The following is a 17,154-nucleotide window of genomic DNA, read 5'->3' on the forward strand; positions in this document are numbered from 1 at the left end:
GGCAATTAATGGATGATAAAATTTATCATAAATATATTAGTTTATGATTTTTTATTTATTAACCCTATAAAATAATATGAAAAAAATTTGCATATTGATCCAATAAATTCATATTTACATGTTTTGAGAAAACTCAATTGTTTATAGAAGGAATATGGTGGGAGTTGGAAAATTTAAACGAAAAAAAAAAAAGAGTAAACGAAGAAAACATTTTAAGTTGCCCTAAGCAATTGTACACGACCAATCTCTGAATTTTCTTTTTATCGCTTTATTGTACCTGAGGTCCTTAGATCTTCTACAGCTAGATTAAGCATATTGATTAGAATGATTAAATTTTTTTAACAATCGTGCTAGAGATTCAATTGAACTGCAAGATGGAAGTACAAATTGACAGTAAATCTATGGTAGAGAACTTAATGGGCTTAGTATCGAGCCCATGGATGGTGGAAGTAATTTTGGAGGATTGCAGAGTATTGCTGGCTCAACTCAAGAGAGTCTAGTATCTTATGTATCTAGAGAAGCTAATAAGCCTGCATATCCATGAGGACAACTGCCTTCCTCATAATTGGGTTTTATATCCCCCTCGCTCACTATGGATTTTATTATGTAATGATTCCGAATTTAGTTGCATCTCAGCAACAAATTAGTAATGAAAACTATCTTCCGACCAAAAAAAAAAAAACCCCACATCTTGCCTCTAGATCTTGGCACATGTTGTAAGTGTCCCCGTGGCCTATCAAGGTCCACAATATCCCTCTTGAATCATTAAAATCCGTCCTGATGTCCTCCTAACTTCAGCTCAGACTAATATTTCATCAAAAGACCCTGTCACTTGTTTGTCACGTGATTAATTTCCTCCTTCTATTGAGGGCAAATCTGTCCAGCAACAAAATATAACATAAAAGAAAAATGTAAAGATGTTATTAATAGAACCGTTGCATGATTGGCTAGCAACGTAAGTTGGCAATGGTGGCTACCTCCATAAAGGGATAATTACCAAAAGAAAAGGTCTTAAATTTATTGTACAATTGCCAATTCAATCTTAGATATTTTAAATTGGTCAATTTAATCTTAAATCTCTTATCAATTTGCCAATGTAGTCATTTCACTCAATTTTGGTTAGAAATCACTAACCTAGACATTAATTATCTTACGTGGCATTACTAATGTTAACATTGACCATTGTTGCAAACTTCCTTATAAATTTCACTATTGGCTGAGGAGGGCTGGCTAGCACACCCCTCACTAGCTGTAGGCGAGGGCTCAACCACGGGTAAGGATTGACGGCTAGCGTACATGTTGATGATTGTTCGGAAGGACTACATTAATAAATTGTCAAAATATTTAGTATGAACTTGATTAAATTGAAAAACTTCTAATGGAATTGGCATCCATATAATAGATTTATGATTTTTTTTTTTAATTTTCTCCCTGCATATATGGACACCATCCCGAACCCTGATGAGGCCCTTTCCACATGTTTTGTTCTTTTCTGTAATTTTCCTATCAAGTACTTTTTCATTTTGAATTTTTCCCTTGTTGAAAAGTGATGTGACATAATGTGGGTGGAGATTTGGTCGGAATTTGGTCGGACCATATAAAATTTAGAAATGAGTAATTTCAGGGTGAGTAGGTTCTAGGTCTGAAATTTGAGACCTGCCTAGTTATAATTAATTCATAGTTTTTGGAAACTAGAATTTACCCTATTTGTTTAGAACCTACGCGTTTGTCTACTCTAGTTCCAAAGTTTACGTGGAAATGGGTTTCTATTTTTCCTTCTTTTTTTTTTGCTTTATTTTTTTTAAATCAAGACAAATGGCAGTTATGGTAAAACAGCATTAGTAACAAAATCACTCGAAGTAAATATTGATACAAAGTAAACAAAAATATAAAACAACAGGGAAGTTAAGCTTGTTAAAAAATAAATCTATCTTATTCCAACTTCATAAAATGGGTTTTAACCAATTTTTGGGTGGGCAAAACCTGTAAGTTGTAACCTTCCAGAACCTCTCTCCACTGGAAGCAGGAACCAGACCTATTTCCATGAGCGTCAGCCCAATTTTCATCGGAATCGGACCGGTTGCACGGCTCTTGTAGAAATGGAAGGCCATTTTAGTTGATGTTGGAATTTTTTTTTGTCCCTTTCGAAGGTATTAACTCTCGGGTCCATGGCACTCGCAATTTTATTCTGAAATGGGCCCTCGTTTGTAAAGAGCGGAGCCCCTCCTTAGAAGCTATGAGTCCTTGACTCTTTAATCAATATCGGGGTTCACCACTGGGGTTTTGCCTCAGTGGTCACCTTTCCAACTTGGAAGGGGAAGGTGAGGGGTTCGAATCCCCACTTTCTCATGGAATTGAGATGGGGATGATTTAGTTTTAGGAGTGGATTTTGACGCCTTACAAAGAGATATGGCAGAAATCTAAGAGTGAATATTAAATTAGGAGTAAAGTAAGATCGACCAAAAAAAAAATTAATATTAGGGGTGAGTGTTAGAGTAAGAATAAAATAAGACCAATTAAAAGAAAAAAAAATCTCAATATCCGAGATTCCCACATACGATTCCACCGACGTTAGGACTTTCTCTGTTAGGACTTTCTCTGGCGGCGGAATTTGCATGTTTCGTCACGAGATAATGCGAAGAGTTCCCGTAAATATGATAGTAAAGAGGAGATTAGACATATTGCACAGTTGGGTATGTAGAATCTAGTGCAATACCTGGCAACACGAACCAGGATTGAAATGAAAATGAAGACACTCGCAATTCGCTTGAACAGAAACAGGACATTCCCGGCAGCATTACAACAAATTGTAACACTCTAATGCGTACTCTATGAGACCACCATTTCTCTCCGTGGTCCATAATTTGAGTTTATTGGATTCCTAAACTTAGGTACTCAGAAATTAGGCCTAACCTAGGCATGTTAACACAGTGGTAAGATTAAAAGTCTGATTTGAGTGCTGAAAAGAATACAAAAGAACAGTTTCAGAGTGTAGAAGAGTTGGTGAAGACATTAGTAATCGGGTTGAGAGAGCCTCTGAGCTACACTCATCTCCGATCGTCGGCTTTACTTCATGAGGAATCTGTGGCTATGGCTCCCTGAAGCGGACGCAGTATCAGGGACGGAACATTGTCCTTTAATGGGATGTGGGATGGCCCAACCAACTTCTTATCAATCTTCCCAACAGTCCCGAGAACTTTCCTAACTTCGTTTGCGAGTTCGATAATATGATCATCTTCATGCCCTGTCCAACAGTTACCCAACATCAGTAAAATTCGATCCTGCTAGGAACAATGGTAATGCATAGCTGTTTGAGCTCAAGCATGTGCATGAATGCTCACCAATATCAAACAAGGCCTTCTCTAATAGGAACAGATAGTCTCTATTGTTTCCACAAGGTCCAAAAGCGGTGGCAATTTGCCTAAACAATACAATCAGAAAGGGATTAACAAAAATGTCAGAACCCTAACAGAAAGTAACATGTTAAACTTTGCCGTTTTAATTACCTTGCCATGTCCTCCAATGGAGCAGGACCCAGATAATATTTGTTTGATATTTTGTCAGGAGTGGACGTAAAGCTGCAAAAACATATGATTCTACGGTCATATAACTGTGACATAGTTATTGTGTTTTGCTTCGAAGACTTATAGCATATAAGTTGAAACAAGACACATACTGCCCCAAGAATTGCATCTTCTTTAAGTATACAATCTAAAAAGAAAGGATTCAACAAGCATCAACTGAGATAGAGATAGAGATAGAGATAGAGACATAATAGAGACACTTACACTATAACTCCTTGCAAAGTTGGTTGTGACATATCCTCTTCCTGTTTCAAGAATCATGCTCCAGTGAGATATGTACTAGGAGAATCCAGATACAGAGCAGAAATTGTGCAACTTCAAAAAAAAATCAGAAAAAAAACATGATAACAGTTGAAGTAAAACACCCTTACCTTGTAAAAATCAACCAGAGTCTTCTTGTCGTACTCGCATTCTCTGCGCTCCAGATACTGTGAACAAAGAAGAAAAAAAATGCTACTATTAGGGTGCTTCCAGATATAACCTGACTTACTAACATGCAACTCTATCTATTTCATCCTGCCCAACTCATGTGCACGTATGCGCGTACACACACACAGAATAAAAAAAATAAAACCATGATGACAACATGAGTGGGGAGATGGAAGTGTAAAAGGTGGTCTTCCATGGAGTACTTCATCGATCGACAAATTTTAAGGTCATAGCAATCACCAGTGTGAAGCAATTACATTGCAAATCATGGTAATGCTGAAAGGGGGAAAAACTGAATGATATGGAAGTTGTGAAGACAAACCTCCATTGCTGCTCTTTCCTTTTCAGGGTCACCACTCACACAATACGCAACACCCCACTGAAAATAAGGAGAAACAGAAGGAAGGAGAGTTTATCAGAAAACATAGAAGGCAACTGCTTCCATAACCAGAATCAGTATTTATTCATATGAAAATGGCATATGAGCACAGCATTTTCATTTTCCTTTTCATGTTGAGCTCTATATCGATTGTCACTTTAACTCCGTATGAGAATGCATTGGATTTTGTAGGGACAGTATACTTACGCAGATGGATCCTTCAGCTTCTTCCAAAGTGCATGTCCTAGCAGGATGGTCAGGCGTGCCTCTATGATCAATGCACGCTGTTGCAACGAAATATCAAGAGTTCAAATTACTAACAATGCACGGTGGTATGTAAGCAGGTATACAAGTTAAAGCTGTTCTGAAAAGGATGCAATGGTTCTTTTGCAATCAACAAAGGCTTACCAAGATCAAACACACGCTTATAATTCTTGATAAAGCCTTTAATTTTCTCATCAAACTCAAATCCAGGGTTCCATACCAGTGAACCATAACCAAAAACCCAAAACACCATCCTTGCAGACCCTGCAAATGAACTCCAGTTATTAATCCTTCAACAAACAACACTCAAGACAGAATGCTCAAACCATCAAACGTTAAAGTCTGTTTTGGCAGACCAAAAGGGTAGGTCACCACTCTCTCTATAATCCCAAGGTCATTATTACACTGAAGACAAACTTCCAAACACCAAATGGGTTCGCAGAAAAATATTCAATTGACAACATGGAGATCCGTGTGGAAACTTTAACTGCACCCTTAGGTCTTCTCAACTACGTGCAATAAACAAGATGAGGTCCTGTAAAAACTAATAGAGCTACCCCTACTATGGCAATGACCACCCAAAGAAAGGTTTTTGTCAACCAGAGCCGAGAAAATTCTTCCAAAGTATAAGATATATACAATCAACCTCCAATTTCAAACATTACACCGATTCCTTGTAAAAAAGCCTTCAAGATTGATTTCTCGAGCGGTCATAACTAATATTGTCTGCAGCGTACTCCATGAACAGAAACAAGAAATTCAGCCTCGAGATTAATTGCCTAAATCCTTAGACTCAAAAGTTCGGTCGGTGAAACAAATAATTGGAAATGGCAATTTACTGGCTCCTGTAAGCTCGAAAAGCCAAACAAACCCAGTAATCAAACACATGCTCTGAGGACCACAGAATCGACAAACACATGAGACAAACGAAGGGAACGCGTCAAATCTCACAAGCAACCAAAAACTGGATTTTTTTCTCAAGTATCAATGCAAGGTACAATCTCTAAACTAGTTGTTACTTCACCCAGACAGAGCTTCACCACAAAAGGCCAGGATCCTGAGGAAAATACAGCTCAAAGAGAAAAGACCAATACGTTCTGCCTCAGATGGAGCCGAACAGCAGCCGTCGACTCATCGGGTGCAGCTCGATATCTCCCGTTCGAGCTCAAGCAATGTCTAATCTAATCTAGCCAGCGAAACGTAAAGAGCAGCGACCCAGAACAGCGCTGCGCAGGAAAACCACTACCGATCGACCACCAGAACAAACAACCCAGAACCCAAAAAAGCCGACCCGAATCGCGGGACCGAAGAAAACGCCACGGAGAAAGCAAAAGGGGTAACGGGTCCTTACGGGTCCGCCGGAAAATCACAGGGGGATCTCTCCTTGAGAAGACGCAGAAGCCGACGACGACGGCGACGGCGACGGCGATGATGGATAGAGAGAGAAGCGAAGAGAGAGAGATTCGGGGAAGGAGCAAGGCAGGGGGGGAATGCGCCTTAAGATTCACGGAAAAACTTGGAAATTTCGGTCTGCGCTCTCCCCCTCTCGCTCTCTCTCTCTCTCTCTACTTTCTCTCACTTCGTGCGTGCGCTCTCGTCGCAGGACGGTGGTGCTGGGAGAGAGAGAGAGAGGGGTTGGCGAGGGGGAGAAGGAAGGCTATTTATACGCGAGAACGACGACCCTTCATGAGGTGGAGAAGGTTGCGCTTTGCATGCCATCATGCCATCCATGCCCCCCATGTCCCCCATGTCATTGTCATTGTCATGAATGATCCATAGAGTCAAGGAGTTTTTTTTTTTTTTGTTAATACTTGAAAAACCCAAACCTGGTATAAGCGTAACAAATTTACTCCAAATTATTTTTTTTTTTAAAAATTCCAAACTGTTATACCTTTGATAAATTTATGCTAAATTAGTACACTTGTGACAAATTTATCCTCCGTTAAATTTTACTATTAAATTATTAAGTTAAAAAACATGTGATAATTGATTGATATTTACGCTCCGTTTTTCACAGTTTACAATTTTTGTGATTTTTTGTAGTATTAATTTGATTTAGCGAAGGGTATATTTATCACAAATTTATCAGTTTTGGGTTTTTTGCGGTTGAATAAGTTAATTTTGGGTAAATTTGTCATAAATATATTAATTTATGATTTTTTTTTGAAAATTTGTCGCGCGGATGTCTTAATTTAGGGTTTTTCATAATAAAAAAAATTATTTTGTTTTGTTTTTTTTTCCCTTTTCTAATTTTTTTTCTCTTTTCATTATTTTCTCTCTATTTATTAAAAGCAATGCTAGTTTCGATGATCGCGTTATGTGCGCTAGTATACAATAAAGAGAATCTTGCTCACGAGTAGTGTTTTAGAGCACTCGATGAGCATATGCATCGATGCTAGTGTCGCGAGTACAACCGATGTACCATAAAAGTGCGATATTTTCTTATTTGTTATTTATGAGGTCCCCATGGACTCTTTGTACCAAAATTTCCATAAAAATATATAAATATAATTTCCTACTCCTCTGAAAACTATAGATATTTCAAGAAATTCTTCGATTTCTTACGGAACAGATGAATCTTCATCTCCTTTTCACATTCCATGAATAGTCAGGAATATCCAAAAAGGCATTTAGATAATCGGTTTGATTTTAGCTCTATTCGTTCCATTTGAAAAATAACACAAATAATCCTTAAACTCTAATTTAATGTATAATATGATCCATAAATTTTAATATATTTAATGTGGTATTTGAAATTTAGTCGAATATGCACTATCGTTTTTCAATTTTTAATTTGTTTAATATAGTTTCTCAACTTTTAGTACATATTCGAACTAGTCTTTGGACTATATGAAATTGTTCAATATTATCCATGAACTAAATTGATAAAATCAGAACATGAGATATTTTCACATAGTTAGGAATTTATTTGATCATTTATTATAAGTTTATAGATTATATTGAATAAATTAAAATTTTCAAGAGCAAAATTACACAATGTGTGAAAATTATGGACCACAATGAACATATTAAAAGTTAGGGATTGTATTACAAAATGGGTCAAAATTTAAGGATCATTTATGTTATAATCCCTTTGTTTTTTAGTGGGTGGTTGTGGATGATTAATTTTTGTTTTCAATCTTTTTGACTAGTGATGCTAGATAAAAACGTCGGCTCCCATACTTCAATGATCGATCATTATTTCTCAAAATCCATTTTTAGCTACACATCTCAAAGTCTTCACACTACTTCTGAAAAATGATTTTTTTAACCAATAGGCGGGGGATAGAAGAAAAACGTGTTTTTCATTTATGAGAATGTGAAAAGGACCACATAATAGATAAGGTAAGTTCTAGCATACTCTTTCTGCACTATGCTTTTGTTTGTGTTTGAAAAGAAACCGTATCAAGTTGTCGTAGGCTTTGCAATAGCTTGGGAATAGAGGGAAAGAGGGGCAAAAAATTGAAGAGAAAAGCAGAATTTTTTATGAGAAATAAGGGGAAGGAAATCTTAAAATCTCAGGCATTTTCAACCCAAATTTTCATTCCCTTTCAATCATATATATAGTTGAAATTTGCAGTTGGCCTATTTACATTAATATAAAGAGTTATCCATGTCCTTGCATTAAAGATAAGAATATTGTTGAGGAGCCATTCGGTGACCAAGTAAAAGTGGGCCTCTTTTGCTTCATTATGTGCCCTATACAGTAGATACACATTTATAAATGTGGTCCTATATTAAAAAGGCAATTGCTTCCGTGTACACACCTAATTTTTTATTAGGACTCGATCAAATTCTTAAAGGGATGAACCGGTTTTATTCTAATCTAAACGGAAGTAGTCCGAAGCAATTTGATCATATCCTTTTTCGATGAGCTACATCTTGCCCTCATCACTCTTGGGAGTTTGCCTCGATTCCCAGAAACTTGTTCTAGATAAGAAAAACGCAAAAGAGAGATTTAAGGAATTTATGTATGATTCGATATATTATAATGAACATAAAATTAGCTTATATATATGCTTTATGAGACAACTATCTAAAGTAATATATATCAATCAAGATATACACAATCAAATGAGATATTCGTGCAATCTTGATTAATATAAATAATCAACAATAATACCATACTTGTCTCTAACATAAAGGATAATATTTTATGGAAAATCTTAAGAATCTATAATATCGCTAACTGGTCTTTTGCTATTGATTTCTTCAAAGAGAACAGCTGCCTGGTACTTATCAGTGGCATATGCTCGTATAACTCCTTTTTCTTTCAGCACTTCGCTTTGTTTTGGTCTGTTCTTCTTTCCAAGGCGGAGGACCTTTTTTGTAAGAGCTTTTTCAGTGGATGCACAAAGTTAGAGGTTCTGGGAACAAAATCTCGAAGATAGTTCACAATGGCAAACGAAAAATAGACAAATGTTTCCATAGGCAATCGCAAAGGCCATTTTGCGAAAAGGAGTGCCCGCGTTCTTAAGAAAGGGCAGGCACATCCTCGAAGCTACAAAGAAGAAAATAGGAGTACCCCTCCAACGAGATGATCTCAAACAAAATTCTCCCACGAAGACGAGCCCTCCTCAAAGACCATCTGCAAAATACAAATTATTGCAGTGATAAATACATTAAGAGTGTTATAACTTTTATACAACATGCCGCTCTTACTTGAGTGCTATTAATAATTTATTCAATGAAAAGCAGACTGACATTAATTTACAGCAGAAGTAAGCACTTGAGAAGGCAAATAATGTCACTTCCGCGTATGATGTTGAAGGATAGCAAAAGTTTCAATAACTTCATAAGTAGGCATTTCGGTGCCATAAATTTTTAAAAGTAAACACTTAGGCTCATCGATTTTTTAAAGTGACAACTTAAGCTTTTAAGTTATTGGTTTCACTTTCTTAAACACATCCTATAATAACTTAATCAAGATTCCATAGGTCTCTCTCATTCTTTGTTATCCTATAACAGTTTATAAGAATCATTATTCCACAACCTGGGCATCATTGACAAAGGATAATCTCTACACTAGCAAAATAATGACATCCTTACATCAATCCTAGGATGACGTTCTTAACATTTTAACCGAACAACATTGCAACTAAACATATCACCAGCTAAAATGTAGCAAGAACATCAAACACCTAACAACAAAAACATAAAACAAACATGGTCACTCAGCAAAAGAAAAAAGAAAAAAAGATATAAACCCTCCCATTAGGTCCTCCAATCAGTCAAGCTAAACAACATTTTCCTTTTCACTTCCTTTTTTTTCTTTTTTTGGATGGACTCTTGACGTGATTCGATCCTTGCTTTCTTCATAACCGCAACTGTGGGCACATCCTTCAATGTTTCTTTTGCTAGGAATTTCATGTCTTTTGGTGTTTGGTCTTGGCGCTGTGGCAGTACGCTGAAATCGATGTACAGTGATATCTTCGAGAGCATTTGATTGTGATGGACTCGATATTGGGGTCTTTATTGGTGTCTATTTTTGAACTGCCCTATCTATTATCAGTTTTGGAGTTGCACTTGATTGCTTCCTCTTGGATTTCGCTCAAGTTACCATTGGTTGTTTATCTGTACTTGCCCTTGACTTCTTGTTCTACACGCAACCGATTTTTGATTTGGTCACCTTAGACCTTCTCCTAGGCTGCAATCATATAACATTGATTAGTTACCATGTCAATCAAATGACATACATTAAATTAACAGCACCTTGAAAACTTACATTCAAAGTTGTCGTGCTCGTATTCACGTCTGTGGAGCCCATTCCCTTAGCCTTTTGTCAATTGCACCATGTGTTTTTTGTAGTGCCAAACTTTGAGAAAATTCTTCAGTTGCTCTTCTTTTTCTAACCTACAAAATGACATAATATAAGTTAATTACTAAAATTGGCAAGAAGAGGACATAAAAAAGCAATGGCTACAATAGACAGTTTACTTGATCACGACATGAAATTGACTAAGCAATCGTCGATTTTGTCTAGTGAACATAAGATAGCAAATGTACCTCGCACAACACAACAAATCACTTACCTCCAATCTTTATCTTCCAAGCCATCAAAAGCCCTAATTTTTGCCACCACGTTGTGCCTTTTTTAGTCTCTGTCTTGTGAGAGAGGATGATATAGAGCAAGCAAGTGCAAGTAATGGAAGAGAAGACAAAGCCTTGAATATTGAGAGAGAGAGAGAGAGGACATAAAACAGTAGCGACCACAACAAACCATTTACTTGACCACACATGAAATTGATGGAGCGATCATCGATTTTGTTAGTCAGTGGATAAAAGATAACAAATGTATCTTACGCAAAACGACAAATCAATCCTTTAGTCTTTGTCCTCCATATTCAACAAAAGCCCTAACGTTTACTTTCACGTTGTCACCTACACATGAAATGGATGAAGCAATCATCGATTTTGTTGGTCAGTGGATAAAAGATAACAAATGTATCTTACACAACACGACAAATCAATCCTTTAGTCTTTGTCCTTCCAGATTCAACAAAAGCCCTAACGTTTGCTTTCACGTTGTTGCCTTTTGTAGTCTCTATCTAGTGAGAGAGGACGATACTGAGCAAGTGAGTATGTGTAAGAGAAGAGAAGAGTGTGCCTTTCCTAGTCTCATGCAAGACAACAAATCAATTAACTTTAGTCTTTGTACTTCAAGATTCATCAAAGCCCTAATTTTTGTTTTCACATTGTCTCCTTTTCTAGTCTCTATCTAGTGAGAGAGGATAATACTGAGCAAGTCAGTGCGTGTAAGAGAATACCGTAAATTAAGAGATAGAGAGAGAGAGAGAGAGAGAGAGATCACTTTGGTTCAACAAGAGCTTGCTACTATTTTGTGGTGGTGTTCGAGTTTCGAGTTTCAGACACAAAGCATTGAACATGTCATCTAATTAGGGAAGATTTTAAAGAAATGGCAAGAAACAATAACGTTTGTTATACTTTTGCCATGTTAGACAAATTTTTCACATTAAACTTCAATTTATTTTTAAAAGTTCCACGTCAAAATGGAAAATTAAGAAAAAATCAACATAAGATAGTTTGCCGGAAATGACATTCAAGTGATTGACTTTATATCAATATAGTACTTAAATGAGTGACATGCGAAAAATATGACACTTTTAACATACTTATCACAATTATAGCACTATCTAGTTTACATCGATTGGTCAATTGAAAATCCCTAATGGGTACCTCCATAACTAGTACCCATGGCTCAAATCTACCTTTATTATGGTTCCATTTCAAAAAGCGTAAATATTGAGATATGACAGACGATTACAAGACGAATTGACGTGAAAAATCTGCATGCATTGACATGTATGTTTTTAATGAAATACTAGCGAATGATAGATCTAGGTCAAGTGTAACAATTTGAGATTTTTTGTCGGATAAAACTTAGCTTGGGATAAATATAGATAGAGTCCCTGCCAACAAAAAAAAATATAGATAGTGTACCAATTTCAAATTGTTAATGATATTAATCCCTTTTTTCATTGCATACATGATATTTCAGCTACAATTATTGCCTCCCTCCTCTCTTTAACTTCCAAAATCCTCAACCATAATTGCTCAACAACCATTAAATGAGAAAATTTATGGACATGGGGAATGTGATGGATGATGCCATGGTATGTGATCGGCATGGTCATCATGGATGGCACGTAGGTTTGGCCTAGGCAGGTACATTGAACTTGGACAAGTTTTACAATTCAAGGAAGAGGAAAGAACTTGGACCAAGTTGTTGGGTACAGCAACATCGTTTTCCGCGTTTCTGACCAAGCAGTTTTCAGTCTCGAAAGCGTGGAGGCAGGTAATGCCCTTTTTTGCCCCCTTTGGGAGGGAAACGAGGTTCATCGCATGTGGACGGAAAGTGGGTATTTATTCATTTTACTTGCGGTTTCATTAGGCAACGAAAAGGATTCTTCGGGCTTGACTTTTTCACCAATTGAATTCTCATTTCCCACTTGAACGGAAAAAGGCAGCTGTCAATTGCCGGCTATTAAGATGATAGGACAACCCTGAATGCTGTCATTTCATACTACGCTCAATCGAGAATCGTGCCAATCGCCGTAGTGCCGTGATTTTCGTATGTAGTTTGATTACTCGTGCATCATAATTTTTAGCAAAATCTGACGTAATATAACACCTGTGATGGAAGAATATTTTATTTGAAAGTTATGATATTCAAATTATCAATTGAACCCACCAGTAGACAACTGAGTTGGTTTGATTTTGAGCATTTTATTGTAGAGGTCCTAAGATAAAAAATTCTACAACTGCTAACACGTATTAAGTGAAGAGCTATAATAATAGGATTATGTACTAGTCTTCCCCGAAATATAAGGGTCCGGTCATTCAGTGCCGTCCGAGCACGAAAGACTCATAATGAAGTCCTCGGTTATTAAAAAAAATAAATTATTGATCGAAAAATTATGTTTACCTTTGGACATCTCATCGCAAAGATCCCTAGAGTCAAAAACTCCACAACGGCTAACATGTCTTAAATGAAAACTATGATGATGGGGTTCTGTACTAATCTCCCTTGATATATAGGGGCTTAGTTGGTGGAGTTCTCGGTTATAAAGAAAACAAAATTATCTATTGAAATTTTTTGTTGACCAAGTATCTTGAAGTTGAGGTATTCTTATTTTTTTTTTTTTTGGTCAAACTCTTTGACTCAGACTTAAGGTGCGCGAATTCTACTGATTTATTCTTAATTCACGATTTTCTATTAAATCACGATTTTGTTAGGTCATGTCAACAAGTGGCAACATGAAAAAAAAAAAAAAAAGTGGCAACGTGCGGCCTGCCGTCGAAGAAATTGAGGTGGGTAGGTTGTCATATCTTATCTGTCATCCATTCACTGTACATATACTTACATATTTATTACCGACCAAAAAAATAGTAAATATATTTATCTATATATTACGTTTAGTGAATAAAAATTATTATTCATGTATGTTGTTTCAAAAGTCTCTCGAAAATTGTGGCGTTCAAAGAAGTACAATCTGGCGCTTAGGGCCTGCATGGTTGCACTGCATTTGTTCCCGGAACAGAAATTTCTGTTTTTTGTTCCAGGAACAAAAAGGAAGAAACGTGTTTGTGTGCGTTTATTCCTTTTTTGTTCTTTTGTTCCAGGAACAAAAAAAGAAACAGAACACTTTTTTTTTTTTTTTTCTCTTATTTTTTTGTTCTTCTTTCTTTTGGCGGTCGCCGGCCTCGGCCATGGCCGGCGACCGGCCCGACGAGGGCCGGCGGCCTCGCCCAGCCACGGCGAGGCTCGCGCCCCCGAGGCCGACGCTCGCCGTCCCCGGCGAGGCCGAGGCTCGCCGTAGGCTGGCGAGCTCGAGCTCGCCGGCCATGGCGGCCGACCTCGCGCCGGCGGGCGAGCTCGATCTCACCCGAGATCCGGCGAGGCCGAGCTCGCGCCGGCACAGGCGAGCTCGATCTCGCCGGATCCGGCCTCGAGCTCGCCCGAGCCGGCGAGGCCGAGCTCGCCCGGCGGCGGCGAGCCTCGGCCTCGCAGCGGTGGCCGCGAGGCCCGCGCGCCGGGCGAGCTCGGCCCTCGCCGGCCGGTCCCGGCCAAGGCCTTGGCTGGCGACCGGCCAAAAGAAGAAAAAAATGAAAAAGAAAAAAAAAAAAAAAGGAAAAATAAGAAAAAAATAGAAAAAAATAAAAGAAATAAAAAAATTATCCAAATTTACCAAACATGTTTTTCGTTTATTTTTATTCCGGAACAAGTTTACCAAACGCGTATTTTTGTTCAAAAATTGTTAGGAACAAAAATACTTTTTCTATTTACGTTCCTCGGAACAATTTTTAAACGTAAACACAACCAAACGCGCCCTTAGTCAGGCACCTTCGACGCAATAAAAAGAACAGAACAGATGTTCTCAACATAATATCCGTAGTTTCATGTCATCTAAAACGCTCTATAAGATAAAATAAAACATAGGATCATTATTACGAAAAATTTCAAATTAATATATTTATGATAAATTTATCATAAAATTTTTTTATTATAAAAACTCAAAAATGATATATCTGTAACAAATTTATTACAAACTAATTTTTTGACCACCAAAAACTCCAAATAAATACATTTGTGACAAATTTACCTTTGATTAATTTATATTAAATTGATTAATATCACGAAAATCACAAACCACTACATCTATGATAAACAGAGGATAAACCACTACATTGGTATATATGTCATTTAACTCAGTAATTTAACGATAATATTTAATGAAAGCTAATAAAGTGCAAATGTGTTATAAGTGTACTGATTTGGATATTTGATGGTCAAAAAACTAGTATATATGTCATTCAATTCATTAATTTAACGGTAAAATTTAACAAAAACTAATAGAATGTAAATTTGTTATAAGTGTACTGATTTAGATTTTTGATGGTCAAAAGTTAGTTTTGGGCAAATTTGTCACGTGTGTACTAAAAGTCCTTCATGATATCAGCCCTAAAATGAAATGTGATTTAATTAGTTCAAATAGGTGAATTTTAACAATTTTCCCTATAATAGGACGCGTATTTACTTCTTTTTTTTTCTTTTTTGCTATAGGCATCATGTTGTGCAAATTCGCTATCCTTTTACAATACTCTAATCGTGCATATGGGTTCCAAAAATATATATTTTTTTAAATGTTTGAATTACTTCTCTTATTTGTCCATTAGTTATTATATAAATTAAGCTATCAGATACTCAGGTAAGAAAATTATTGTGATATTGAGTCGGCTTTTGTTATGTTTTTAATTAAAGAAAAAAATCTATCTATATATCATTTGTCGCTATTTTCCATTTAGCTCTTACATAACTTAATTATTCTTATATAAAGCATAGAGGAAGGACAAAAGTAGAAGTAAAATTGACCAAAGACAAAGGATGAAAGATAAAACAAAGAAATTGACTACCCACTTTTCTTGAGGTGAATCTGATAAATTTACTTAAAGTTCAACTCTATGTATCCCACCATCCAATTTCCAAAAAAAAAAATTCCAATTATTTAGAACTTTCTATTTTTTGAATAGAATATTTATGGAATCCCCATCAATATAGGATCGAACCTTATTCTATAATATTTACATCAGATTCCTCTTTCTCATTGTTAAGTAAGCCCTCAAGAGGGTTTAGTTAATCCCTAATTTATGTTTCGCTTCCTTTTTGTTTGTTTTGATAAACATAAAGATTAATTCTGATTCTTTCTTGTTCTATTGATTCTCTTCCGATTGAGATATAGGATCCAAGGATCTATATGTCTATACAAATAATCTGTTTATGGGTTAACGAAAATCAGAAAATGCACAAAAACTCTATTTGCCACTGCCATACAAAGAGTCTCTTCCTTTTCGCACAACAGCCAATCTCATCCGTAATTTTACGTGAGAAACTTAGAATAATGCATCTCTGCTTTTCTTTAATTTTTTGAACTTCAAACAAATATTTGCTTCTAATTACTGAAAAATAGCAAAATGGTTGCGTAATAATTTATCACCACGTTAAAATTTCTAGAGTAGTAAAAACAATGTGATGTCCAATATTTCATTTTTTTCCGTGCAATCAAAGTCATGAATTTTAATTAGGTTATGACTTTGCACCTGTGACTAAAACTCAATTTCCCACGCGTACATGAAATCTAGTCAAGGAATCAAATAGAGGCCATTTTTTAAAAAAAAAAGGGCCACTTTTGAGGCGTGGGTTTGCTCGTAAACTTGAGCATCAGGGCAAATCGCATCTCACTTTATAAGCCTTGCCTCTCGAATATAGAGGCGTAAGTTGCGCTTTTAGATAAGGTGTGATCAACACGATCGAACTCGATCCGATCTGTTAATTCCTCGAGAGATTATCTAGGTGATGGCTCGTTAGCTCTATTTGTGCCTTAACCCGTCATATCATCATAATAAATAATAAAATTACAAAAAAAAGTTTTTTCTTAGATAAAATGTTCAGTTCATGCCAATATTGAATTAGTTTTCGAAATCCTAAATAAAATTCTTTACATGACGAAAAACCAACCTAAGGCCTAAGGGTTAATATAAAGCTCTACGAATAGTTAAATAATTTTTTTTTTGAATGTCACATTGTCGCGATAACTCCAAATTGCATGTGAGGGTGAGCCTGATCCTGCTTTCACAGTCCTTAAAAAAAAAAGAAAAAAAAAGATCTGTGCATGTGATATCGTGAATTTTTCCAGATCTAATAATGATATTTAGAATCATAAAGCTAAGTACCATTTAGTTTAGAATTTGGGTGGACACAGAGAAATCTTAGTTAAATCGTAAATTTTATGAGGTACATATGATGATTTTTTTCATGAACATGATTGTCCCCAGTTCAACGTGTTGAATTGAATTGACAAACGCTAAGATGCACGTTGAAGTTGTAAAGTAACGTTAAAATTTATAGTTATCTTAGTCGTCAATTGGACAAATATTCTTCAAATCGAAAATTTAATGTTTGTCAAGTTTTAAAACATA

General features: G+C 36.3%; 1 protein-coding gene across 1 annotated transcript; it reads right to left on the minus strand.

Annotated features, from left to right (window-relative positions):
• Positions 1-2,717: 2,717 nt before the first annotated feature.
• On the minus strand, positions 2,718-6,291 carry LOC104437272 (gamma-glutamylcyclotransferase 2-1). Its single transcript, XM_010050189.3, has 9 exons — positions 6,008-6,291; positions 4,801-4,920; positions 4,600-4,676; positions 4,336-4,392; positions 3,956-4,012; positions 3,789-3,829; positions 3,507-3,578; positions 3,342-3,421; positions 2,718-3,244 (listed from the first exon to the last, which is right to left on the minus strand). Exons 2-9 carry the CDS (start codon positions 4,907-4,909, stop codon positions 3,072-3,074), a joined length of 666 nt encoding a protein of 221 aa, XP_010048491.2. The 5' UTR covers positions 4,910-4,920; positions 6,008-6,291; the 3' UTR covers positions 2,718-3,071.
• Between the last annotated feature and the right edge of the window lie 10,863 nt (positions 6,292-17,154).

The sequence above is a fragment of the Eucalyptus grandis genome, chromosome 3, assembly GCF_016545825.1.
Source record: "Eucalyptus grandis isolate ANBG69807.140 chromosome 3, ASM1654582v1, whole genome shotgun sequence".
Classification (NCBI taxonomy): Eukaryota; Viridiplantae; Streptophyta; class Magnoliopsida; order Myrtales; family Myrtaceae; genus Eucalyptus; species Eucalyptus grandis.